A 27,925-nucleotide genomic window follows, 5' to 3' on the forward strand; every position below is an offset into this window, starting at 1 on the left:
GGCCTGGCGGCCCGCCAGGCCTGAACAATGGTAGGGGAAACACTGCTGTTTTTGGGCCCTATTTTAACGGTCTGAAACGCAAGTGGGAAGCGCAAAGCGCAAGTAGCTTTGTGGGCGGTTCTACGGCGCTATCGCTATTTTACAGGCGGATAAATGACGCTTGCGCCGCGGCGCAAGCGTCAAAAGGGTTGGTCTGAAGCAGCCTAATTACCCGTAGGTGTGGTTTGGGCGTAACGTGCAACAAACCAATGAGAGTGCCAGCTCCCATCCCCTTTAAGAGCCATGAGCGCATTTGAATCGGACGAGTTGATATTTTGACAGCGCGTCTGCAGTCTCCGATGAGACAGATGCACATGAATTTGCAAATGGCTTAGTTTATTGCCAAATAATGTGGCCTAATTCACACATGGAATAAGGGGTTTTCTTCCACAACTTCAGAAATACTGAGTCCTCAAATAAATTTCGGCAAAGAAAACGTATGATAGGCTATAACATATGATATGCGGTAACTGTGGTTCTATTTAATGATATACGCAATACATTATAAACATTGTTTCTTATCAGTATTGTATGCTATCCTAATATGCATGTGTCCCCGCGGTAATAGACATTGCCATTGATTGTATTATGCGTTACGTGTTTAGTTTGCCCAAGTGAAGGAGTTCAAGTACCTCGGGGTCTTGTTCGCAAGTGAGGGAACTATGGAGCGTGAGATTGGCCGGAGAATCGGAGCAGCGGGGGCGGTATTGCGTTCGCTTTACCGCACCGTTGTTACGAAAAGAGAGCTGAGCCGCAAGGCAAAGCTCTCGATCTACCGGTCTATCTTCGTTCCTATCCTCACCTATGGTCATGAGGGTTGGGTGATGACCGAAAGGACGAGATCGCGGGTACAAGCGGCCGAGATGAGTTTTCTCAGAAGGGTGGCTGGCGTCTCCCTTAGGGATAGGGTGAGAAGCTCAGCCATCCGTGAGGAACTCGGATTAGAGCCGCTGCTCCTTTACTTAGAAAGGAGTCAGCTGAGGTGGTTCGGGCATCTGGTAACGATGCCCACTGGGCGCCTTCCTTGGGAGGTGTTTCAGGCACGTCCAGTGGGGAGGAGACCTCGGGGAAGACCCAGGACTAGGTGGAGAGATTATATCTCAACACTGGCTTGGGAACGCCTCGGGATCCCCCCGTCAGAGCTGGTCAATGTTGCCCGGGAAAGGGAAGTCTGGGGCCCCCTGCTTGAGCTGCTCCCCCCGCGACCCGACCCCCGATAAGCGGACGAAGATGAGATGATGATGAGAGTGTTTAGTTTGCGTGTGTTTAAACAGAGCACACACACGCGCCCGCATTCATTAATTCTTTTTAACACTCACTCGCGGTAAAACAATGTTTTTCACGATCAAATAGGCCTACTCATCAATCCTAAAAGTTATGGGCATGTAGGCCTACACGATGTCTGTGTCAAGAAAATATGTGTTTGCTGTACGGTGTTTGCAGATGCATTCATTAAAAAGTAGCCTACAAATTATTACCGTTGCATCAGCTGTTCTTTCCCAAATAATTTACCAAGAATGTGCGGCTAGGTAGATGAGAGAAGCAAAGTGTATGCGCGAGGTGCACAAGCAATCCGTATGCATCGCATGCGCATGTATTCTTGCGCCCTTAAAATAGCATCTGAACAACGCGCCACTGACTTTAAACCAGGTATTTCCTGGTCAGTAGCGCAATGGTATTCAGAGACGGCAAAATACCGTTTGCGCCAGAACACGCCTCCTCCTTCCGCCGAACCGCCCCTTTGGGCGCAAGATCATTCCCTAATTTACCGGCGAGTGGCGCAGGTGGCAAAAGAGCGCTCTGCGCCAGTTGTAAACTAGCAACGACACATGCGCCAGTGACTAAGTCACTTGCGCCGGATGCAAGATAGGGCCCGGTGTGCGTAAAATAAATCACCCTGTTTTTTTGAGTAGGGCTAAATGGGTCACTGAAAACATAGACATAATTTTTATGCAAAGAAGTTGCAAATGTTTCTTCAGGTTTTTATGTATGAAAAGCATGTTAACCAACATGGAATTGATGATATAGTCATCGTAAAATTAAATAAGATGCCATACTGACTGAATGGTTAGCCTGACAAAAAAAAACTGGAAAACTAAAACAATTCAAACTTGTTCCATAGTGGAACATGTTCCAAATCATCTCCTCAGAGCAGCCCAGGCACGGTGACGTGGAGGAATGTGGCTGTGGAGGAGGACATTTATAGAGGACCACAGAGAGGAGGGGAACGTAAATCTATAAAAAAGGGTGCATGTGCGTCTTGACCAAAGAATGGTTATAAGTCTTCCTACAGGTTGTTTGGGTGCATTGGACAAACACAGCTGTAATGGGTAGCCGTGGTCTGGAAGGTTTTGGGGGCACTGAGAGGGAGAGGGCATTTCTGTATTTCAGCCCCCGAAAGAAGTCATATTTACATTTTAGGGGATTTGCTGACGCTTTTATCCAAAGCGACTTACAATGTGTGAATATTGTGAATATTCACATATTCACACACCAACGGCGGAGTCAACCACGCATCGAACAAGCAACCTTCTTGTTACCAGCTCTACCTCTACCTCCTCAGCTACTGTCCCCCCCCCCCCCCCCCCCCCCCCCCCCCGCCTCCCCCATGTCAATGGTACAATAGCCTCATTATGAACAGAGCAGGCAGTATAGACCGGTAGAATCAGGCTGATGTCTCCTCACCCCAGAACAATGAGCTCTCCATACTTGACGGGCACTTTGTTGGAAGGGAGGCTGGATATGTTCTCCTGCTCTGGGAAGAACATCAGGCTGTGTAGGCTGGAGGAGGTGTAACCTCAGGAAAAAACAAGACCAAGGACCACACGAGTGAGGGAGGAGCACCAGGAGATGGAGGAGCCTCAGCTCTGCTTTTTCCTGCTTATAGGTCCATCTCGTTCCTGTCCTCAGAGTGTGACTGGTCCTGCAAGAGGTGGAGAGCAGAGTTGTCATGAGAATTCTGGAATAATGAACGTCACTGGATGAGTGGCCGTCGGTCTGGCCAAGATTCACTTCAGGAGTGACCAGCACACACATCTGTGCAACACTGACCTGACTGTATATCATGTGATCTGATATGATATATGGAAACATGATTTCTGAAATGTTTGCCGTTTACAAATATCCGATGCATCAAGTAAACGTTGTCCTTTAACGGTCGGTTGTCTACAGAGAGTTGCCGTTCTTCAATCCAGGGAAATAAGTTTCATGTAGTGTCCAGATGTGTAATCATTCATCATTACAGTCATTCCTGCATGGTCATTATGTAACATGGTTTCAGGTATCAAAGGGACCCTGAACTTTAGTTTATTGAATGGCATGTGAAAACTTTGTTCGCCACATTAAACCCATGATGGGTGTGTGTGTATCAGTATGTGTCTGTGCACGCGTGTGCGTGTTTGTGTGCTATGGCAGTTTGCCAGACATCGCATGGAGACTAAGGCCCCGTCCACACGAAGCCGATTTCATGGCGAAACCGCAAAGGTCTTGTACGGTTCGGCCTTGCGTCCACACGAAGCCGGCGAATCCGCTGACCGAAACCACAAACTTCTGAAACCACCCTCGGAGGTGGTTTCAAATCTATCCGGTTTCGTTTTGGTTTCGTGTGGACGCCTGAAACCGACTGAAACCGCAAACCATGACGTCATCGCCCCACCCCTCGACCTCCTAGCCAATGGCTCTTAAGCCCGCGGAGTCTCAGAAATCCCAACAAAATCCCAACGTTCTGCAGCATATCATGTCCCTTGTTGGGTTGCTAAGCCATTATTTATTGAGAATCTAGTTCGCCTTCGTAGAAGAGCTGTTTGTTTGTGTTGTTAGTGGTTCGGGGGGCAGCCTTTATGCGCATGCTCGCCTCTTCTTCTTCTGGATTTGTGTACCAGAAGCAGCGCCCCTTATGGGCCTGGAATGTTTACTACAGCGTTTCTACAGATCTATCCGGTTTCGCTTGGCTTCGTCTTTACGGAGATACTTCGAAACCGGATAGATCGAAACCGTAACGGTTTCGCCCGTTTCGGCTTCGTGTGGACGGGGCCTGATACACAGCGCAACAACAAAGCTCCAGTCTCCCTGGCTATGGAACAACGGCGCACACACACACACACACACACACACACACACACACACACACACACACACACACACACACACACACACACACACACACACACACACTATGAAAGATGATAATTAAGATGAATGTGTAAATGGCAAAACAGTCAAACATGGTTTCATCAGGCCTCACAGAGCCCTGTCCTTTATCCCAAAGGCTAGTTGAAAAGACAGTAAATATGTTTTTATCCCCCACCGCTCTGGAGGAGTTCATCAAGGGAGCCACTGAGAGGTTGCCCTCGCATCAAAAGTCTATTCTTCATCTTACACAGTTAATAGATCCCCATCAGATCAACAGCTCTGTGGGGGCGCTTTGTGATTGGCTGTACTGCATGACGGTAACTGAACTGCACAACTGTCACAAATAGGCAACATATCTCACTCCACTCAGTCATCCCTTTGCACTGCTTGAGTATGAGTACAGAGTATGAGAGTGACAAGAAGAGAGCCAACCATGTGAGGGCCAACCATGTGAGGGCCAACCATGTGAGGGCCAACCACCAGGATGTATCTGGCTCCATAGTCGGTATGGGACGTAAGACTTGGACACTGCAGCCTGATTTCTGATAGATGCCTTTTACACTTTAATGCGTTTGTTAGCTGATACCTGGTATTGGATGCCAAAATGATAGGGAATAACAGTTCAAACGGTATAGGGCAGGGGTCTGCTACTAAGTTTGGCCTCTGGACAATTTTTTTTCCAGCCAGTAGGTGGTGGGCCAGAACATTATTAAAGGCTAGTTCAAGGAATTGATTAATGAAAGTGCATCTGGAACTGTGACGCAGGCCCATCAGCTGGCTTAGTCATATGCCTACCAAGCACTAGGACTCTTAAAAGATGTACATATAAACAAGTGTATAATCTAATCACGTAAATTCCATGCCTGATCACGTTTGGTAGAGGTGTTGCTGCACTGTCTCCACAGAGACAACTCAGCGGTATCATCATGAGCAGTTCTAACCGGAGAGAAAGTGAAATCCGCGAGCTACTTATCATGTGAGAGAAGATGATGCAGTCATGTTATGCAGTCAAAGACGTTGAAAGATGGTGCGATCTACTAGAGAGACGAAGAGGAACTGTCCTTACGAGGCTTTTGTCGGGATAAAAAACCCTAACCCGTCCCTAACCCAAAAGTGGTCAGCAAAATAAAGAATATGTTGGCAGTTTTTTTGCACTTGTAAATAGTTAATCGTGTTTGTAGCCTACCCTCAGGCGTGAACTCATTCTTGCATGCGGGTGTCTTCACTCATAAAAAAATAAAAATAAATTAAGTTTTTTCTTTTCAAAATGGGCAAGCGTTTTATTAGCCTCTCTAATTATTTTTTGCTGGAGAAGGAGGGGTGTGCAGCTGAAAGGAGTCGTAGTGAAACAAATGTTGTTTCGACCTGGCATCCGAGAGGGCCTAGTTAAGTGCTCCGTTAACGTGTCCGATATTTAGACTGGTTCAGCTGCTGCTCAATAACTCTCACGGTCCTCTGCTTGCGATCATTGTGATTCACCATATATTGATCCATTTATTCAAAAGATCCAAAGACAAAGAACAGGTGCATTACGGTATGATTTTATATTGTTGTTGGACTGGAGTGGGGGATGGGCATGCGTTCTATATAAATTGATCACGCGAACGTGCTGCTTCCCTTTCCACCAAAGTCAGTCGAGAAGATAGTCATCAATCAAGATGAAAATGCCTGGTTGTGTTGCTATCAACTGCGTGCATCGAACGGAATCCAGCATAGCACTTTACAGGTGTGTAAAAGATCATTTCTTAACTAATATAAAAAAAGTAAACTAGTAAACATTAGCTTAAAGTTAGAGCTAAGTTATATGTTAGGCTTAGCAATCATGCTAGCGATGCAGTTTTAAACTTTAGATTGAAGTGATGTACCAATTTGTGATACACATATTATTCTATATTGTTGTTGTAATCTCACATTTTATTTGTTGGATCGTTGAAGATCAAAAAGATGACCTTAATCTTCATAGTGACTCCTACAGATTACATTAAAAATTATAGCCTATTACTACTATATCTATTATTACTTTTATTTTCTTCCCTTCTTTTCTTAATGTTATATGTATTTTGTTTTTAAGATAAAACAAGAGAAACCCAAAAGTATCTTATCGTCTAGTATTTATGTACATGTTTCATGTATTTATATGTTTTTTACATGTTGTGACCGACTGAGTTTGTGATGTGGGTCTATGGTCTAGTCTATGGTCTAGTATTTATATGCATGTTTCATGTATTTATATGTTTTTTTACATGTTGTGACTGTCTGAGTTTGTGATGTGAGTCTATGGTCTAGTATTTATATGCATGTTTCATGTATTTATATGTTTTTTTACATTTTGTGACTTTCTGAGTTTGTGATGCGAGTCTATGGTCTAGTATTTATATGCATGTTTCATGTATATATATGTTTCTCACATGTTGTGACTGTCGGAGTTTGTGATGTGAGTCTATGGTCTACACATGCATGTTTCGTGTATTTATATGTTTTTTACATGTTGTGACTGTCTGAGTTTGTGATGTGAGTCTATAGTCTAGTACTTATATGCATGTTTCATGTATTTGTTTTTTTCATGTTGTGACTGTCTGAGTTTGTGATGTGAGTCTTTGTTCTATGTTCCCACTCTTGGCCTGCACCTTGACGTGGTGAGTGGGCTTTAAACTAAGACAAGCCTTCTATATTTTTTTGTTTGTTATTGATTGTTTGTCACAGGCTATCTTATTAATGATACAAAGCCTTAACTAAACCCCTTCTCTTCTGTTTACAGAAACTGGAAACTTCAGGAAAAAACTTTTTTGTTTCCTCATCAGATCCCAGTCCATCATGCTCCTCTACTTGTCTGTCATGCCACCATCATGCCTCATGCATCACCTCTCAGCGCCCTGCCCAGCTGCATCTTATTCCGTTACTCCAGCTCTTTCCAGCTCTTTCAGAAAAGTGACAAACACGCTCCACCCAAGTGTTTTTAATCTTTTATTAATTATACATGTAAGGTGTGCTTAAGTGGCCTGAAAGGTGCCGATCAATAAAATGCATTTTATTATAATTTGTATTAATAATTATTAATAGAACATTATGGCTCCATCAAAAGCAAAGTACACCTGCCATTTACAGTTATCCTTTATACTATCCTAGACATCTTGAATCTTATTTACATAGGCCTACAGTAGGCCTGATTTCCTCTGAATGTTTAAATAAAAAAATTCCCTGTCCATGTCAGATCCCTGTCCATCATACTCCTGTTGTTGTCTTCCTGTACACCTGACTGCCTCCTCCATCGATTGCGGCCACAGCCGCAATCGATATTTCATGTTAAATACATTTTAGGATCAAGTTTGAGATTCAGTATTACTTTTTTTTTAAACCTGACGTGGGGCTGGCACCATCATATCTTTCTTATTTATTGCACCCACACACAGTGTTGCCACAGTTACCTTGAAAAAGTAATCAGATTACTGATTAAAAGTTATTCCTTAAAATAGTAACTTAGTTACTTTACTTATTACTTGGTTTTAAAAGTAACTAAGTTAGATTACAAGTAACTTTTTTAGTTACATTTAGCTGCGACAACACCCCAATCCAATCCAATCCACTTTATTTATATAGCACAGTTTAAACAAACACATGGGTTTCCAAAGTGCTGCACACAGAAAAAGAGATAAAATAAGGATAAAATAAGTAAAACACATGACCCACCCAACACTTCTACATCACATCAACACGCCATCTAGTGTCCAAAGGCCAAATAAAAAAGGTGCGTTTTTACCAAGGTTTTAAAGAGACACAGGTATGTAGTTTGTCTAATATGGAGTGGCAAAGTGTTCCACAATTTTGGGGCTGCTACCGCAAAGGCACGTTCTCCTCTGTGTTTTAGCCTGGTACGGGGTGTGACCAAAAACAGCTGGTCAGCTGACCTAAGAGAACGGCTAGGAGTGTAGGGTTTTAGCAGCTCGGAGAGGTATGGTGGGGCAAGGCCATTTAAGGCTTTAAACGCAAATAAAAGTATTTTAAAATGAATCCTAAAACGTACAGGTAGCCAGTGCAATGAAGCCAGAATAGGTGTAATGTGGTCGTACTTTCTAGTGTTAGTCAAGGGACGAGCTGCGGCATTTTGAACTAATTGGAGGCGGGCAATGCCCCTGCCGCATCAAAATAAAAAATTACAACCGGTTTGTCCAATACTAATTCTTTGCCCCCCCCTTCCCCATGTTAACAATTGTTCTTTCCCCCCCCCCCCTATCCTCAACAATTCTGCGCAGGGGGCTGGTAGGGGGAATTCGGGGGGGGGGGGGCCCATGAGTACCTCTTGTATACAGGGCCCAGAATTAGGTGCTACGGCCCTGGGTGCACACACTGACACACGGCTTTCAACCGCTTCCGCTTTATGGGGCGATCACCGGACGCATCTCCACGTGCGTGATGTAAACAGCTCGTTCTAGCGCCTGATAGATTGAAGTCTTTGGAGATTTACGCTTCACACGCACACGCACTCTCACATAAACAGGCAGACAGACAGACAGACACAAACACACACACACACCACTCCATCGCTCTCAACGCCAATCGGTGATCCTGTAAAAAAAATAAAAAATAAAAAATACTGACTTTCATGAGTAACTATAATCTGATTACTGGTTTGGAAATAGTAACACGTTAAGATTACTCGTTACTGAAAAAAGTGGTCCGAGGCCAGTAACGCGTTACTAAGTAACGCGTTACTGCCATCACTGCCCACACATAATAGGTCCATGATACCATGTGGGGTCATTTCAGACTCCTTTGCTTCCTAACACCTTGTGTTAGGAAGCAAAAAGTTCCCTGGGTACACCAGCTGATGGGTCTGTGTATATATTGGGCATTAGATTCTCGTTTCAGAAACAGAAATATATTAAAAAACGAGTGGTAATCATGATTTCTGTTTTAACATTCAAAAAGGTATATACAAGGTGCTCTTCTTATAAAGTCAAAAAGGGGCAAACTAATCTAATATAATAATTGTTAAACGTATAGAGAATCATCGGGGGAATAGTAACCTGTACTTCCATGGTCGGTAAACAATGCGACTGCGATCGCTCAGACCTCTCGCTTATGATGCTACAATGCTAACAATGCTGAAAAACAAGAATATTTCTGCATCCGGTACGTCATGAAGTCTGAAGTGGCTAGGGTCCCATGATGCGGAAGCATATCTCTCCTTGATGTTGCCCTGCGCCATTGAGCAGTTTACATTGGAATGAATGGGCGCCATTTTGGAATCCGTTGTCCATTTAAGAATATGTCCATGGATTTTACCCCCTCGATTTTACACAGGAAACTTGAAATAAGACGGTGAAATCGCTGGGCGTGCCAAGCCTTGACCGAACCGGCTTGGCAGTGTAGAAAGGCCTTATGCTGGAGAGAGAGCAGCAGTGCGCACCTAAAAAGGCAGCAAACCACTCTTAAAACACTTCACACAACACAACACAAGACACACCACGGGTGCTGACACACACAAACTCATTACACACACACACAAACACCCCGGCGGGTAATGATTGACTGCACGCACACGCACATATACACACACCATGGCGGATGCTGACTGACTGCGTACGCACACAAACCTCAGTTTGTAGCCTACTCACCGTTAAAAGACCTGTAGGCGAAGTAGCCTCATCAGAGACTCAACAGCAAAGTCTCAGACTTTGGCGTCTTAAAACTTTTGTGGACTTTTGTGAACAGCTCCTGCCTTTCTCTACGTGCAGTATCAAACAAAAATACATAATGTCGGGTCGCCATGGTTGTTGTATATAGGCCTACAGAGGGAGGTTCCGTGTCATTTAATATTGCATAGTTTCCAATAACTCCCGCTCAGCCCCTCACAGCTTACGCGTGACCGTGATGAGTGTGTCTCTCACCTTCCGGGAGTAGTAGCAGGATTTCATACAATTAAATTCAGAAACGGTTTTGAAAGAAAAAAAAAGTTCACTCTACCCGGCCCATTACATTTAAGCTAACAGATATAGATATTCGATATTCCGAAAAAGAAAATCATAAAAAAAATCATATAACTTCAGAATAATCTGGCAGGCCAGATATTATGAATGGACGGGCAGCGTTGGTGCCACCTCCTCCTTAGGCGGGCTCTGGTGCCATTACGGTGAAGACAAACTATGAAACATTGCCGTTGCTATGCAACCTTGGAGAGCAGTGTTTCCCCTAGGATGGAGTTGCAGCAGCGGAGGTGAAATGGTTTTTTTTCTGCTCGCACGTTTTTTGGTGTGCTTGCAAAGCGCACCCTGTCGGGAGGTTTCTATGTGTCTACCGGCAACAGAATGGTGTACATACAGTACATTTGTGCACAGCAATGAGCAGGGGAAATATGGAGAGATTGAACATGTCACAAGTATAATCTTTAAAACTATTATTTAACAAAAAATATAATATATCAACAACCACCCTATACAGTAAAATCACATAACAAAAATACTACAACAATCGAAAAGGTCTGCGCCTCAAACTAATGCATCTTCCCACTCCATCCCCTCTCCCCATCACAAAGGTTGTAGTAGGAGCATAAAGAGGCCATGCCTCTATTTAACAAGTTTTGGGGATCTAGAGTCAATAATGGCAACACTACTGAAGTGTTGCTAAAAAAATTGATAATGACATTTTTGCTAAAAAGAAATTCCTTAAAAATAACTAGAGATATATTTTTCAAAATTAAGGTTGCAGTAAGACCAAAAAGAGCCCATGCCTATTTGGAAAACGTTTTTGGGATCTAGAATCAATAATTGCAACGCCATTGAAATTGTTTTCTAAATAAAAAATCCTCAAAAATAAGAAGGGATATAATTTTCAAAACTAAAAGTTGCAGTAAGACCATAAAGAGGCCATACCTATATGGAACACGTTTAAAGTCTAAATGGAAAAAGTGTGTAGTTGAAAACCTGAGCAGCTTTTACTTCTTCACCACCTACAGAGTTTGTTACGTACAATCATTCAAAACCCCCATGTTATTTTCCATAGACATTCAAAGGGGAACTATGCAACTTTGGCCACTTCCTCGCTGTTTTCTTGGTTTGCGCTCTTATTGAGCTCCCCCTACAGCTTCGGAGGAGATATTTTACAACACTGTCGTAACAAATCGTTGATGACCCTTGCCCATCCACTTCTACGCTAACCATGTGCATTTGTTTTCAAAGTAGCCGGCGAATGCGTGGAGCCATGTCCGAGGTAGATGTTCATAAAGAGTAGACAAGGTTATACATTTTGAAAGGTTACAATAAATCCATCCTTTTTTATAGTTGACGGGGAGATATTATATCCTCGATTAGAATTGTTTTATCTTTGGATGTTGAACAGAACGATCAGTGTAAGAGTGTTTGCCAACATAATACATAACGATAGCATGAACAATTTGCGCAGCAATGGTACATTTATGTATCTGCTCAAGTACGTCACTTGTGTACGGAATTACAGGGAATTTGATTCAGAGATAGAGACGGTATGCTGTCGCTAGTCCCCGCAGGAGAGTTGTCATAGGCAGATGCTTTGTCTGGAAGATTGGGGACACATTAATGTTTATGTGTAAATGCTTGCAAATAAACATTGTAAATAAATATAATGGTATATGGTTTTAAAATGTTACCATTTTTTTAAATAACAGATGTTTGCACCACCTTTCTTTCATTTGTTCAATACACACTTTGGTTAGAAAAATATTTATTTTGGATATTGAAAGAAATGCAAGTGAAAGTTCTTCGTGGTTTGTTTTTTGCCTTACGGCTATTGTGTAACATCTTCTTGAGGGTTCTCTGGATTTCCTCGTGACACTTGTACCCGCACAAGTTCGGGTGTGGGTGGTGGCTTTACCGGGGCAGGCAGGCCGAGCCGTCTTGGGTCATCAACCCTCAAGCCTCATAACAATGCTGTTTGCCAACGCCTGCAAAAAGGTACACCAAAGGTATAACATGGTAAAAGCTATAATGGAGGTTCACGTTACCGACAAATATGTGCTAACTAGCAGCTCTCATGCAGGGTACTGCATTATATGGCCAGCCGGACATATCACTTGATATAGGCTACACTCTTAGAAAAATCTGTGATCTAAATAAACAAAAACCTGGATTCTGGGATTTAGCCTGAATTTTGGGTACGAGACAGACGAACAGCAAAACAACCATGAAAACAAACGTGTTTGGTAGCGAGCCTGCTAACACCGCAGCAAGCAAGCTAGAAACACACAGGGCCGACAACAAAACGGTCAAGCAAACACATTTTTACAGAAACTATCAACAGGACAACGCACCCAAGGGTACTTACAATTTCAAGAGTAACACAGCCATGGCAAGTCGGCATCCGATTTGCAGTCTTCTTTTTCTTTCAGTTCACGCTATTCCTGAGAAGCTCGCCCAACGTTTACTCGTGTCTGGCCTCTCCGTCAGTCAGTCTCCCTTTTCTCTTCTTCTGTTTCTCCGACATTGGGTTTCTCTGTCTCCTTTTAGTCGGCTTATCCATGATGAATGTAATAAATCCCTTCGCTACTTGCTACATCTTTTCCGCCAAGATGCGCTAGGGGGAGTCGAAACAGCGACCAATCGACCCATAAAGTGTTATAGAACCATCAAAATTAGGGCCCGACCGATTCATCGGCCTGCCGATTTAATCGGCCGATTATAGCCTTTTTTTAAATAATCAACATCTGCCAAAAAGTCGCAGGTTAATGCCGATTTTTTTTTTTACTTTTTCTTTTTACTAGAAATGTACTAGAAAACGCTCCTACTCCATCCAACTTAGGAAAGGCTCTCAGTCACACCCTCCACACTCATCTTTGGTCACAACACCGGAGCCCCAGAGCGCATGTAGCTGGAATGTGCTGAGCTCATTGGAAGAACCGAGCAGAGTTTCCCTCCACGGTAAGTTTAATAACTAGTTTTTGAAATGAACAATTGGTCCATATAAACGTGTAGGTCATGCTTAAACAAAGGAAAAGTACAGCTTACCCCCCACTACCCTCCAAATACAATTAAGCTAAGCTTGCCTTGCTAACTAACAACTTTAGCCTGAGACAAAAAGAGGATAATGAATTTTACCGTACAATATGAAAGCACACTCACTCAGGCAGCTGCGCGCTCATGTCACCCCTGTAAACAAGACGCCTTATTTGAGCATGTTGTGCCGGTTTTCTTAAGGTCCCATGTTAACGTGTTATGTAGACTGTATAACGGCCAAACTGCTCAGTGCTCACGTGTTAGTCACTGCTCAGGAGCGCAGCGCACTGGGGTTATTTATTTATTTTACATTTGATTACGGTAGCTTATTAAAAATGCATAAATTGTATATAAGATATATTTATGTATATGCCTTGCAGACGGAATAAGCCAATGCATATTTATGTCTCACTTTTTTAAATTCACACTTTTCTTTATTTTTACAGATGGCAGATAAGACTCGTAGCAAGGTTTGGGACTGCTTCACCAAGGGCCCTACTGGTGAAGCCGTTTGTAATGCATGTGCAGCTTCTTTGAGCCAGGGATCAAGCCGTCAAAACGCAAAAAACACAACCAACTTATGGCAACACCTAAAACTTTGACATAATGAAGCTTATGAGGAATCACAAAGACAGGCTCATGAGGAAAAACAAAGAAAGGCAGAAGCACTAGTACCTATGAAAAATTATCAGCATCAGCCCACACTTGCACAAGTGTTTGATAGGAACAAAGTGGAACCTAAATGACCCGAGAACAAAGGAGCTGTACATTTGATAATTGAAATGATTGTCACAGATATTTTGCCATATGCGGTTGTGAAGGGTCCAGGTTTTCAAAGAGTCCTGGCCATAGCAGAGCACATGTATCCTCAAAAAAGTGAGAAGTATTTCCGCACTCAGCTGATGGGAGAAATGTATTCACAAGTTGCCGGAAGAGTAAAGCAACTTCTCTCCGTGGAAAATGCAGGAAGCAGCATTGCTTTTACCAATGACTGTTGGTCTGGATCCACTGAGGCTCTCATGAGCTTGACAGCTTGTTTTATTGACAAGCACTAGGAGAGAGTCCAAGTTGTGTTGAATGTAAAGGCCATGTTTGGGTCCCACACAGGGGAATACATTGCTGAGACTTTCCTTACCTTACTTACCGAATGGGACATTGACACACAGCGTGTACACCTGGTGTTGAGGGACAGCGGCGCAAACATGATAAAAGGCATGAGACTTGCAGAGATGCCTGGCCTGAGCTGCACTGCTCATACACTTCAGCTGATAATCGATGATGGCCTCCGCTCCCAGAGGATGGTGGGGGAGATCCTGGCGAACCTCAAAAGAATAGCCACAGACTTTAACCACTCAGTTGTAGCACAACAATGACTCTCTGTCATTCAGCAAGAGGTTTGTGTTCCTAACCATTCCATAATCCAGGCGGTGCAAACCAGGTGGAGCTCCACACTGGATATGATTGCCAGGATGCTTGAGCAAAAGAGAGCAATCACAGCCTATTCTAGTGACCACAGCCATTTTGTATGTCCAAGTGCAGAGGGGACGTGGCAGCAAACCTGGCGGAGACCCTGACACCACAGGAAGATATAACACTTGAAATGAGCAGGGCCGACTCCTCTGCTTCCTTCATTATACCCTGTGTAGCAGTGGTGAAGTGTCTGCTCGAGTCAGAGGGACCAAACAGTAGAGGAATCAAGCCTCTAAGAAAGACCATGCTGGAGAGCCTGGAGATAAGGTGAAAGAGGCAAAAGAGGTGGTGCTCGCATGTCTGCTCGACCCACGCTACAAGGAGTGGCCCTTGTCACCAGAGACACTAGCTCAAGCAAAAGCCTGGGTAACAGAAGAGGCACAGAGGAATCCACCAGAGACACAAGCAGACACAATACAAGCAGAAACTGCCTGTGAAGAAGAGGGAGATCCAAAAAGACAGAGAGTGGGGGAGGGAAAGGCCCACAGTGTTCTAGACAGTCTGTATGACAGCATGCTCTCTTCAACCACTCTGGAAGAGGAACCAGAGAAGATTATTGATGAGCTGGAACGATATATGAGGGAGCCTGTCATAGAAAAAGGGGAACCCACTGGAGTGATGGAAGAGCCACAGTTTCCGCTTCAAGGGACTGTCAGGCCTGGCCAGGAGATACCTTTGCTGTCCACCTTCCTCTGTGCTAATTGAGAGGGTGTTCATTACTATTGCCAACATTTATGAGGAGAAACGAGCTCCCTCAAGGGAGAGAATGCTGAAAAGCTGTGCTTCCTGCACTACAACCTGCCCCTGCTGAAGTGGCAATATTAAGGATTCTACAGACGTTTCTCAATTCCCGTTCTTTTCTTTACTTGTGTACTTGCGTTCTTGTGAAACGTCATCAGTCGTAGCTCAAGTACTGTTCCAATTCAAAGTACGCATCAAGTCAAGTACTGTCTTAAAACCCGGAAGTGTTCTTCATACGTTTCATCAAGGATGCATCGGAGGTGGCTTGTGTGGACTTGGGACCGTTAAATATCCCAGGATGCATTTTGCATTCCTATGTTTTAAAATATCAGTATGTAAGCTATAATAATAGACTATTTAGGAACATTTTAAAAGTATAACAAAAATGGAGGCCTATTCATTAAAAATTCTTACATACTCTTATTTAAAAATGAAAGAGGGGTTTTGTTTTATATCATTTGTTCATATTGTATAAGTCGCTGATAGAGGAAACCCATTGCAACGGCAAAGGAAATCCCGGTCGGATCCATCCGATCGTGTGTGTGTGTGTGTGTGTGTGTGTGTGTGTGTGTGTGTGTGTGTGTGTGTGTGTGTGTGTGTGTGTGTGTGTCTATTCTATTCTCGCTCGTTCGTAATTCTTATATCCATAGCCTACTCTCCAATAATATAATAATAGGCTATATAGGGACATTGAGAAACGGCAATCTCCTACAATCTTTTTCAAGCCACTGATTTTTTATGTGTAGGGTACAGCTGGTGTGCCGTGTGAATACGCGTAACTTTTCATTGAAAATATTAACATATTATTTTAAAACGAAAGAGGCTGGTGTTTTGTTTTATATAATTTGTATACATTGTTCAGTAGTATATGCCTACATGAGGCAGTAGCACAGCTGACAGACGAGCTGAGGTGGTGACGTCTTCGAGTCCGCAGCTGTTCCAAATGCAGGTGCGTACTCCCGGTGTAAGTACCATATCGGCTCGGCTTCCAGATCGGCTCGGGGTCCGTCGTCTGCTGATTACGTCACACAATACGCTATCTACAGCAATAAGGTTTTTTATGGCTTAAATGAAAGAGTATTGATCTTTCATTTTGAACATAGACCATTCCAAACCTATCTGTATGGATAGTTTTCTTCTAAAAACAAAACATCCCTCGGAATCATCTTGGCTGTTAAGATAAGCCGTCCGTGTTGCCAGATTGGGCACATTTTCAGCCTGATTTGGCTACTTTGAATCACGTTAGGCTGGAAAAACGGGACATATGCCAAATCTGGCAACACAAACCGAAACTTGACATAGACCTACTCGCGCTCACACATGTGCTCGCTGTTGCCTCATGGTTGCTATGACTACAGCCAGAGCTACAGCACAAAACAGCCAATCACAACTGTCCGACGTACAGCCAATCACAATGTACGCCCATTCAGGCGTACAGCCAATGATATTGTGTAACGTAATCAGCAGACGACGGACCCCGAGCCGATCTGGAAGCCGAGCCGATATGGTACTTACACCGGCCTCGGAGGTTTGTACTTGGAAGTCCGGACTTGCCCAGTGGGAATACTATTGGTATTGAGACTGGCAGGGGCATGTGAATAGAATTATATTTGGAAAATATCCATATGCTGTTTGCCCCACACAACACACATTATTTCGTTCCTATACAGTTATTTTATGTTATCATTAAATATTGTTTTCAAATTTGTTGTGTACAGTTACAAAAAAGTTATTTTTCCTACACTTTATGTCAAAAGATTGTTGCACAAAATGTTAATTTGCTGCTTGCCCCAGCCTCACACAACTCATTCTTTTGCAGTAATTTGATTTCTTTATTTGTTCCCATATGTCAGCAAAAAGCTGCTATGGTAAAATTATGTTTTTAAGATCTTCTTTATTTTATTTATTGAAAATAAGATAAGGCTGTATTTGCAATAATTGTTGACAGTTAATGTATTCTAAAACACTCAAAAGGTTCTGCATTCAATTCACATATCTCACATATCTCATATATACTGTCATTTACTGTTACAAATTAGCGAGATGGCAGCTCTTTTATTACATGTAGCGCAGAAAAATTGTTGACGTAGGCCTAATGGTGATCGACAAAATATGTTTGTTGAAAGGCTTAATCCGTAATCTGAATCTTTTATGTTGACTACCAACCATGTAAATAGTGTTTTAAATAAACTATTCAAAACTTATTTGGTGTTTTATTGGTCCTTAATGTGCAAAGTAAACAATGTACAAAGTAAATAAGGTGCAAAGTCAAACCGGAAAGTGATTCCGGAAATGATTTTGTTAGAGGACCAATCACAGCGCTTGCCGTCTCCGTTGCGTTGACGGATAGTAAAAAAATATTGGATGCACACGTAAGCTTCATCTCTTGCTAGGTAATCGATTCTCCGGTTTGACTTTACACCTTATTTACTTTGCACATTAAGGACCAATAAAACACCAAATAAGTTTTGAAAAGCTTTGGAAGTTTATTTACAACACTGTTTACATGGTTTGTAGTCAGCATATGAGATCAATCGGGTGGCGAATTGCATTGCGTATCCGACACACCGATGGAGAACTTTGAATGCTGGAGAGGTCTTCGTAGTTACGGATACGGATTACGGATTAAGGCCTTGTTAAAAGGTAGCGTAAGGGGTAAGGGGGAGGGCTAACATCCCTTCAAAATTTAGATTTTCGATGGGCACACACTAAAACTGAGAACGCTCCAGTTTTGACTTCCTCCCAAAATACCTTGCGAGAAAATGGAAAATCAAGAAAAATCCAAAGCAAGATGGCGGGCGAAAAGATGCGACAGGATGGATCTGTTAATAATCACGCCGGAGGCTCCGCGGCAGCCTGGCGAGGCAGCCCGGCCGTTGACCGGGGTCGGGCGGCCCGCCGTCGGGGAGCTGCCGGGCTCATGTCGTATGATATCAATAATGGGGTTAAAAAGCATTAAAATATCTCCCCATCAAGGCCAACAGCAGAGCAGCCTACGAAAAGAATAGACTGCAATAATTTGAATGGTAAAGATATTAAACACAATTGATTAGGCCCAGGCCGACATATGTATCCTAATCCTGAATGCACTGTGCGTACTTTTTTTTTATTTTTATTTTTTTTTCACTGAATCTTGCCCCCTTCCATTTAAAAAAAAACAAAAATAGCTTGTGTGCAATTAGATGCTGATTTCTGAAACATGCATTGCGAAGCAAAGAGAGCCGACTTTATCTGATTCTGCTTAAGGTTTCATTGATTGGCGCGCATTCTCTAGTCTAGAATATTTGTAGACATAAAAAATGCAACTTTCCATTCATTCATTATCATTCAAAAGCAGAGGCTAGGCATTGACACACGGCTACTGCTGACCCGATTAGGTGAGCTTGGTCTACATCCTGCCCATATTGTTGGTTAATGGGCAGGATGATGTAGGCTTTAGGTCTTTTTACGCAGCCGAGCCGGTTCGGTCGCAGCTCGGCACGCCCGGCGATTTCACCTTCTTATCTCAAGTTCAGTAGCGGTTCCTGGCCGAGCTCACCAGGGAGGCAAACATCAACGCTCATTCATAAACGCGCGCAGTGCACCCGCACATGCATGTCTTTAAAAAAAAAAAAAAACATACTCGCGTGACGCGTCGTTTTGAGGCACCGTTAGAGAGGATAATAACAAAAATAAACTAGACATTTAACAGTGTATCAGCAGACTGCAATGCTTCTTAACTTTTAATCAAACGTGCAGACAAAGTTTTAATTAAACTTGACGATATTACCCGTCGGGTTAAAAATCTGTCTCGCGAGATTTGTAGGCTAGCCAAACTTCTATTTGTGGCCTGTAGGGGCAGTAATGCGCCTTTGCTACATCTAGACTGCCAGAACCTTACGTAGGAGAAGGAAAAGAAGAAGAGGAGGAGAAGGAGGGGAAGCAGGGGAAGCAGCCATAGGCAGCCAGAATGACGTCGGAAAATACCCGTATTACCGTCGAAGATGCCCCCGCCACTTTTAAATCATTTGTTTGGCAGCATTTTGGGTACCCGGCGATAATGATGAATGGCAGTAGAGTGACTGATAAGACATGGACAATACCAAGTTGTCAGTGACATACTCGGTCAGACTCTGATGCACTATTTGCACTCTGTATTGACGGAGTAGAACTTTGATTTGGTTTTGCACATAATATTGTTCGCATTTGAAAAAAAGAGAATTATCGGCGTCAACGCCGATAACGGCCCACCACTAATATATATATATATATATATATATATATGTATATATGTGTAGTGAGTGTAACATAATTCACCTACAGAATTTCTTTATGTGTTGTTCTTTCCACTGTGTTAGGCATGTCGTTTACTGTCTTGGTGGTTCAGGGATCGCTGTCCCTTTAAGGATTACGAGCGTCTCATGACGTCAGAGCCCGATGTGGGATTCGTTTACTTGCAGCACGTTTTGATTTCCTGGTTTCTCTAACTCAATAAACGAGTCACACAACTGTGTGCTCAACGTGCAAAATTGTATCTCTCATTCAACGCAATTTCCACCTACCGTAATTTTCGGACTATAAGCCGCGCCTTTTTCCCCATTTTTCGAGTCTGCGGCTTATATAACGGTGCGGCTAATCTATGGATTTTACAGGTTACAGACGAGTCCACCGACTTTAACTCTATGGGCTCTATGACCGGTCCGCGCCCCGCCACCAGTGGCGGGCTCCAGCAGGAAACGCTGGAAGTAGTAGTGGGGACAGAAAATGCAGCTGCAATAGTTTGCTGACCTGCAATAGGTTTCATCTTTTTCTTTGGTGGCATTTTTGCGTTCTCTCTTCTCTGCCTGTTTCTCGAGAAAAAACGGGATCTCGTTGGAAGCGCGATGTATGCGCAGGCGCCATTTGGGCATAACAATATGGCGGCTGCCGTTCCATGTAGTTTTCATCACCACCACCGGATTATGTTTCATTTATTTCATTACAGCACGTACCCTCAACGTTACAACATAATCGACACGAATGAGCACAGCATCGAGCAGTGGAAACGTGGGTTTATTTACTATGAAGTTCGTATTTTTAATTGTTGAAATGAAATCAGCGGTGACGAGCTAGTTGTTTTGGTAGCGGCAAAATTAGCCGGTCGCGATACTTTGTACAGGGGATCACGTCTGCGCCGAGTAGATGCGCAGAGGGTTGAAACAGCGCTTGTCCGGTCTGCTCACAATAAGGTTTCTTTGGCCAGTTACTGTGATTAAACACGAGTTGTTTAATGTTCACAATGTATCGTTTTTCATGGGGAAAATGAGATGCGTCCCCGGGACGCATGGATAGTGAGTTTAGTGCGTCCTTTCAGATTTGAATACGTCAGGGACGCAGGAGGCGTACCTAGCAACATCACTGCACCCGCGGCTTATAGTCCGGTGCGGCTTATCTATGTACACATCATTCAATTTAGCTGCTGCGGCTTATACTCAGGTGCGCCTTATAGTGCGGAAAATACGGTATATATATATATAGAAAAAATATAGATAGATAAATATTAGGGATGTGCGTGAGGAATCGATTACTCGAGTACTACTCGTTACAAATGATCTCGGTTGGTGGACAGGCAAACTCGAGTTTGCATATACACACACAAACAAAGTTTTCTGAAGCAAATGTATCAATTTTCTGTCGGCGCCACTAACGCATGACGTGGGCACAAAGAAAATTAAATGCATCCATTTCCATGGCGCGTTCCGTGCCGTGTGCAGGCACGCCAGAATTCAAAAAGTTAAGAGATGGCGGTTAAAGCAAATCGCAGCGAAGAATTGAAATACTTTAAAGAAATAGGAGATCATAAGGTGAAATGTAAAATATGCCAAGCGAAATCGAGCTACCAGAAAGTACTATGCGGCAACATATGCTCCTGAAACACAACGGTGAGTTCGGGAAAGCAGACCCGCAGCAACGGTGAAAGTGAAAGTGTGTCGGCTATTTTCACCGCCGCAAGACGCAGCTGTAATCCCGGGCGTGTAGAGAAGATCACAACGCTGAGTATTTCCATAGTCCAATTGCTGCCGTTTTATTTGCAGCTTTAATCATTTATTTGCAATGGTTAGGCTACTTGTTTCGTTTTTTTAAAAAACTGTCACAGGCCTTGGTTCGACGTGATTTAAATTGTGAGACGCATATTTATTTTTGTAAGGAAAATGTGTTTTGAACGTTTGCAAAAATAAATAATGAATACTCTGATAACTCTGACTGTTTTGATGGAGAATAAGCATTACATGTTTGGTTGGTAATTGCCGTTCATCATCAGGCCTATTCCTGCTGCAGATGCGTTGCATTCTAAAAATAGATTTGATTTAACGAGTACTCGATTGATCCTCGAGGAATTCCTTCGATCACTCGAGTTTGGAATTTACTACTCGTGCCCATCCCTAATAAATATGTATCGGCCATGAAATTGAATGAGATCGGCCGATCCCGATTTACCTTAAAAACCCAGTATCGGGCCCGATCCGATCCGGGGATCGGGATCGGGACATCCCTACAGCAAACCCAGATGTATATATATATTTTTGAAAATCACGCATGGAAATGTACATAAAAAAAATTGTTGCATCGAGATGCATCGATAATCGCTTCAGAATCGAATCGTTGACCTAATAACCGGAATCGAATCGAACGTGAGGTGCCAAGAGATTCCCACCCCTAGTTTGTTGCCAACGATGCTTTCGGGAAACGGTCTGAAAACTGTACGATGCTCGTACGACGCACTTCACGATCCACTTGGGCTAACGATGCTTTTGGGAAACGGGGGCCAGGTTCGTCTCAAACCCATGAACAAGATGAGCAACAGAACATCAACATCACCTGAACAACATTCTATCGCTGTTTCATCGCACAAATACACACACAGCCACATTCACACATCAACACACACACACACACACACACACACACACACACACACACACACACACCCACAAACACCCACACACACACAAAAATGACATCCTGGGTGAATTCCTTCCATTTAAAATATTAGAAAGCTGTTGATTACAGCAGTTCCCAGAAAGATAAACCAGCCAAACAGCCCACTCTTGTGCACATTAATATATAATACACATCACATATTCCAAACACACACACACACACACACACACACACACACACACACAATCAGAAGCACTTCAAATGGAGAAGCATGTGAATGGGGAATGCTAATGTATGGACACATGCAGTGCTTAATTTGAGGGGGAGCAAGGGGGAGCGCGCTCCGGAAGCTCTGACGTGCGCTCCGGAAGCTCTGACGCGCGCTCCGGAAGCTCTGACGTGCGCTCCGCCAGCTCCGCCACGAGCAGTATAAAAAAAAAATGCGCTGCGTAGCGGTAATCAATGAAGTACGACATAACATTGCGTGGGGAATAGGCACTTTGGCGCCCCGTGCTGCAGGCGCACACCCGTGTATAGATGGAATGAAACCGTCACTGAACCCCCGTCAACAATCGCTACGGACCCCCCCCCCCGTCAACAATCGCTACGGACCCCCCCCCCCCCCCCCCCCCCCGTCAACAATCGCTACGGACCCCCCCCCCCCCCCCGTCAACAATCGCCCCCCCCCCCCCCCCCGTCCTCAGCGCTCCGGGAGCTCCCACTGGACAAATTAAGCACTGGACACATGCAATGCAGACTTGCCTATCCCAAACACATCACACAAATAAAAAACGCAGAGTTACGTATGTAACTCCGGTTCTATGAATCCTGGATGACCGTGCATTAAGCACTTGATTTATCCGTCTCGCGCATGCGCAGTTCGAGTACCTATACCAACAAAGTCACCTCTGACCCTCGTGACACCGGATGGGCTATATAGCCCAGTGTCGACAAAGGACCTGTTCCCAGAATCTTCTCGCGAACCATGAGACTTCTGAGTGACCTGTAACTCTGGCGGCCATCCAGGATTCATAGAACCGGAGTTACATACGTAACGCTGCGTTCTATTTCATCCTTACTGTCCTGCATTAAGCACTGGATGGCCAATTCCAACAACATCACGAAGAATCCAAGCAATCACCCTACTGCCTGGAGACAGCAGAGCTTGGCATAAGGACCACGCCCATTGCATGGGGAGTGGCAACGTTGACACGGTAGAACCTGGAGAATGTGCTAGGCGACGTCAATGACGCCGTGGCACAGATGGTCCCCAGGGGCACCCTTCTCAGGGTAGCCCATGATGTTGAGACGCTCCGGGTTGAGTGACACCTCACCCTGGATGGCGGGGGGCAACCACTGGTCCCGTAGGCGTGCGTTATGTTCTCCACAATCCAGTGGGACAGCCTCTGCTTAGTTAAAGCACGACCCCGGTTAGGGCCACCATGGCAAACAAAAAGCTGCTCCGACTGGCGAATACTGGCGGTAGCAGAAATATAAGCCCTAAGGGCCAGACCCACCCTCCTCCGATGGGGGGTCAAAGCGTGCTAACTGGATGGGCTGGTTAAGGTGATTGCGTGGAAGCACCTATGGCAGGAACACAACATTCGGCCATAGAGTGACACCCGAGCCATCAGAGTTCCACCTCAAGCATGTATCACTCACCGATAGGGCATGCAACTCCCCGACCCACTTCGCAGAGGTTATGGCGAGTAAAAAGGCAGCCTTCATGGACAGCCACTTCAACCCCCCTTGACCCAAAGGCTCGAAGGGAGGCGATGACAAGGCTTCGACTACCAGCGGCAGGTCCCATGCTGGAGCCCTCATGGCTGTAAGGGGACGTAGCCTCAAAGCCCCTCTAAGAAAGAGGGACACTAACCTGTGGCATCCAACCGTGGCGCTGTCAACCCTATCGTGAAGGGAGGAGATGGCAGCGACATAGACCCTCAAGGTAGAGTGCTATCGGCCACTATCCAGGAGGAACTGCAGAAATTTCAGCACGGTGGTCACAGCGCAGTGCACTGGATCCACGGCCCTAGCCGCACACCAGTTGGAGAAAAGCTTCCATCTGTTTTTGTACTGCAACCTGGTCGACAGTGCCCTGGCACTCATTACAGTACCCCTGACAGCCGCAGTGCAATCCCTCAGCAGTGGGTCGGGCCCTGCAGTGGCCAAGCCCAGAGCTGAAGGCGACGGGGGTCGGGATGCCAGATCTGACCCCCCAGCTGTTACAGGAGATCCCCCCTGTCGGGGAGGCGCCATGGCGAGCTGCAGCAGAGCCTGAGCAGCAGTGGATACCAGAGCCTCCCCGGCCAAAAGGGGGCCACCAGAAAGAGCCGGCGGCCATGCAAAAGGACCCTCTGGAGTGTCGGCTAGAACCAGAGGCAATGCTGGATACGCATAGAGAGGCCTGTCCGGCCAATCGTGCGCCAGCGCGTCCTGCCCTAAAGAGCTGGACGCTTCTGCCCAGGAGAACCAGAGGGGGCAATTCGCAGACTCCTCCGAGGCACAGAGGTCTACCTCTGCCCTGCCGAAGAGGCCCCACAACGACTCCACCACCTCGGGGTGAAGCCGCCATTCCCCCGTTGGAGGCTTCCGTCGGGAGAGGAAGTCTGCCGCTAGATTCTTGGCCCCCGGCAAATAGACTGCCCGTAGGCTGGCCAGACGGAGAAGCCGTGCCCCCCTGGTGGTTTACCTGGAAAACCGTGGCCATGTTGTCCGGCCGGACCAGGACATGCCGGCCTGCCAAATGGGGCAGAAAGCTGGCCAGTGCCAGCTGCACAGCCCGGAGCTCTAGCACATTGACGTGTTGTGTAATGTCTCGGCCAGACCACCGTCCCTGCGCAGTCCTGCCCTGCCACACTGCGCCCCATCCCGAGAGGCAGGCGTCCGCTGTTACCAACTCCCGGCATACCGGAATTGCGCCCATGGGCACACCTGCCGCCAGATACGCTCTCTCTCTCCATGGAGCCAGAGAGACAAAACACTGCAGGGTCACCTTGACCCTCCTCTGCCTGTGCCACTTGGCATCTAGGTGCAGGCTGTTCAGCCACATTTGGAGCGGGCGCAGGGGCAGTAAGCCCAGAGGCCCCACAGCTGAAGCAGCTGCCAGCTTGCCCAAAAGCTCGAGTTTGAATATACACACACAAACAAAGTTTTCTGAAACAAATGTATCAATATTCTGTGCGCCGCCACAAACGCATGCTGTGGGCACAAAGCAAATGAAATGCATCAAATTTCTGTGTGGCGCGTGCCGTGCCGTGTGCAGGCACGCCAGAATTCAAGTAGTTAAGAGATGGCGGTTAAAGCAAAGCACAGCGAAGAATTGAAATACTTTAAAGAAATAGGAGATCATAAGGTGAAATGTAAAATATACTACAAGTACTATGCGGCAACATATGCTCCTGAAACACAACGGTGAGTTCGGGAAAGCAGACCCGCAGCAACCAAGTGTGTCGGCTATTTTCACCGCAGCAAGACGCAGCTGGAATCCCGGCCGTGTAGAGAAGATCACAACGCTGAGTATTTTCATAGGCCATTTGCTACCCTTTTATTTGCAGCTTTAAATTATTTGCAATGGTTAAGCTACTTGTTTCGTTTTTGTTTTTTTTAAACCGCTACAGGCCTTGGTTCGACGTGATTTAAATTGTGGGATGCATATTTATTTCTGTAAGGAAAATGTGTTTTGAACGTTTGCAAAAATAAATTTGCAAACAAAAATTATTTGATGGAGAATAAGCATTACATGTTTGGTTGGAAATATTGCCGTTCATCATTAGGCCAATTCCTGCTGCAGATGCGTTGCATTCTAAAGATAGATTTGATTAAACGAGTACTCGATAGATCCTTGAGGAATTCCTTCGATCACTCGAGTTTGGAATTTACTACTCGTGCCCATCCCTACTATGTAGACCCTGGTCTCTCGCTGGATAAGAGTGTGGCTGGGAGCGGACCCGGGGGGCAGCCGGGGGGACTCTAGGCCTGCCAGGAGCGGACACACTCCTGTGAAGACCCGAAAGCTGCAGGTTGGTTTGCCTAGCTTGGGCAGCTCGCTCCAGCACCTCCAGAGCAGCTGATCCAAACAGCTCCCCCGGAACCACTGGCACGGCTCTGAGGGCCTTCCTGCATGCCTCCGTCAGGGGCGACTGAGCCAACCAAACCTGGCGGCGAGTCTGGACCAGGGTGGACATAACACGGCCCAATTCCCTGGACATGAAGGCAAAGGCCTGTAGGGACGCAGATCCTGCGTGGATGACTCAACTGCAGCTTGTTGCAGCGAAGTCGAGAACGCCAGCATTAGGTGGGAGAGGGAGTTGCTTATCCGACCCATATGCGCTGCTGCATCGTAGACCTTCGAGAGCAGGTCGTCTGTGAACCTGCACTGGGGCCGAGGACACCTGGCATCCGGCCGCAAAGCCTGATCGGGAGTCAAAATGAGGGAGGCAATGGCGGGCTCAATGGATGGCATGCGACCCGGCCCATACTGCGCTGGATCCCGCATGGCAGCCAAGGCCTGAGTACTGGCAGAAGGACGGGGGAGAGCCTTGGCATCCTTCGAGCAAACATGTAGTTCCTCCGAAGGAGGGACAGAGAAAGGGGCTATGGCAGGGCTGCACCTGAAAAAGGCGCTAGACTGAGCCAAGTCTGCCTGAGGAGCATCGAGCCCCAGGCGAGCCAGGGCCGTAAGGATGACGGCCCCCATGGGGTTACCCTTTATGCTGTGCCCAGAGCTCTGAGCAGAGGAGCGGGAGGCCTCCCCAAAAGTGTTCGAGGTTTCCTCCTCCGTGACACCTTCACTAAAGAGGTTAGCTGACGCCGCCAGCGACAGGACATCGTCCGTGCAAGGCACATCCCCCAAGGAAGGGTCAGGCTGGATGCCAGCCACCGCCCCACCCGCCCCAGGTTGCAGGGTAAGGAGGAGCTCCTGTATCCTCACCATGTCGGACGACAAGCGATCCACCTTGAATGCTAGCTCGTTCCTAGCCCTTTTCCTGGGGGGGGGCACTGCTCTACCCCCACGCCAAGAACGGCCGGGCTGAGCCGAAGGAAGTGGCGTCATTGAGGGAAGTCGACGGCTGTCGGACGTTCCACCGCTGCGAATGCCAAGGGCATGGAGCCGCAGTTCATACAGGCCCTCTCAGTAAGGCCCTCCTTCAAATGCTCGAAGCCGAGGCAAGAGGGGCAGCGATCATGACCATCGTCAGGCTCAAGGAGGGCCACACAGGCGCCACACACATGAGCCATCAGCAGAACACTGGGAGAGGGAGCGAGAGCATTGCCTTCACCAGTAGGCTACTTACTCAAAAAACACAAGACAGTGTTACCGGGAGAGGACGCGAGAGCGCAGTCTTCACCAGTAAGTGACTGAAAAGAATTACACAGCAGTGTTACCAGAAGAGGACACAAGAGCGCTGCCTTCACTGGAAAGTGAATGAGCTCAAATATACAGCAGTGTTACCGGGAGAGGACGCGAGAGCGCTGCCTTCACCGGTAAGTGACTGAAAAGAAATACACAACAGTGTTACAGGGAGAGGACGCGAAAACGCTGCCTTCACCGGTAAGTGACTGAACGAAAAACTTTTTTTAAACAAAAGTGTTACCAAACAAATGTGGTAACTTAGAAAACAGCCGAGCTGCTTCTACTCAAAGGAAACAAAGGAAGCTATACTTAGCGGCTTTTCAGT

General features: G+C 45.6%; 1 protein-coding gene across 2 annotated transcripts in view; it reads right to left on the reverse strand.

The window, feature by feature from the left end:
• The window catches only part of peli1b (pellino E3 ubiquitin protein ligase 1b), a 50,402-nt gene that overhangs the window by 19,707 nt on the left and 2,770 nt on the right, over positions 1–27,925 (reverse strand). For both annotated transcript variants that reach the window (XM_030379388.1, XM_030379387.1), the window contains exon 2: positions 2,725–2,962. In XM_030379388.1, the coding sequence (XP_030235248.1) occupies positions 2,725–2,807 (83 nt within the window). In that variant the 5' untranslated portion in view covers positions 2,808–2,962. The remainder of the gene's footprint in view (positions 1–2,724; positions 2,963–27,925) is intronic.

This window comes from Gadus morhua, chromosome 15 (assembly GCF_902167405.1).
Source record: "Gadus morhua chromosome 15, gadMor3.0, whole genome shotgun sequence".
Classification (NCBI taxonomy): domain Eukaryota; kingdom Metazoa; phylum Chordata; class Actinopteri; order Gadiformes; family Gadidae; genus Gadus; species Gadus morhua.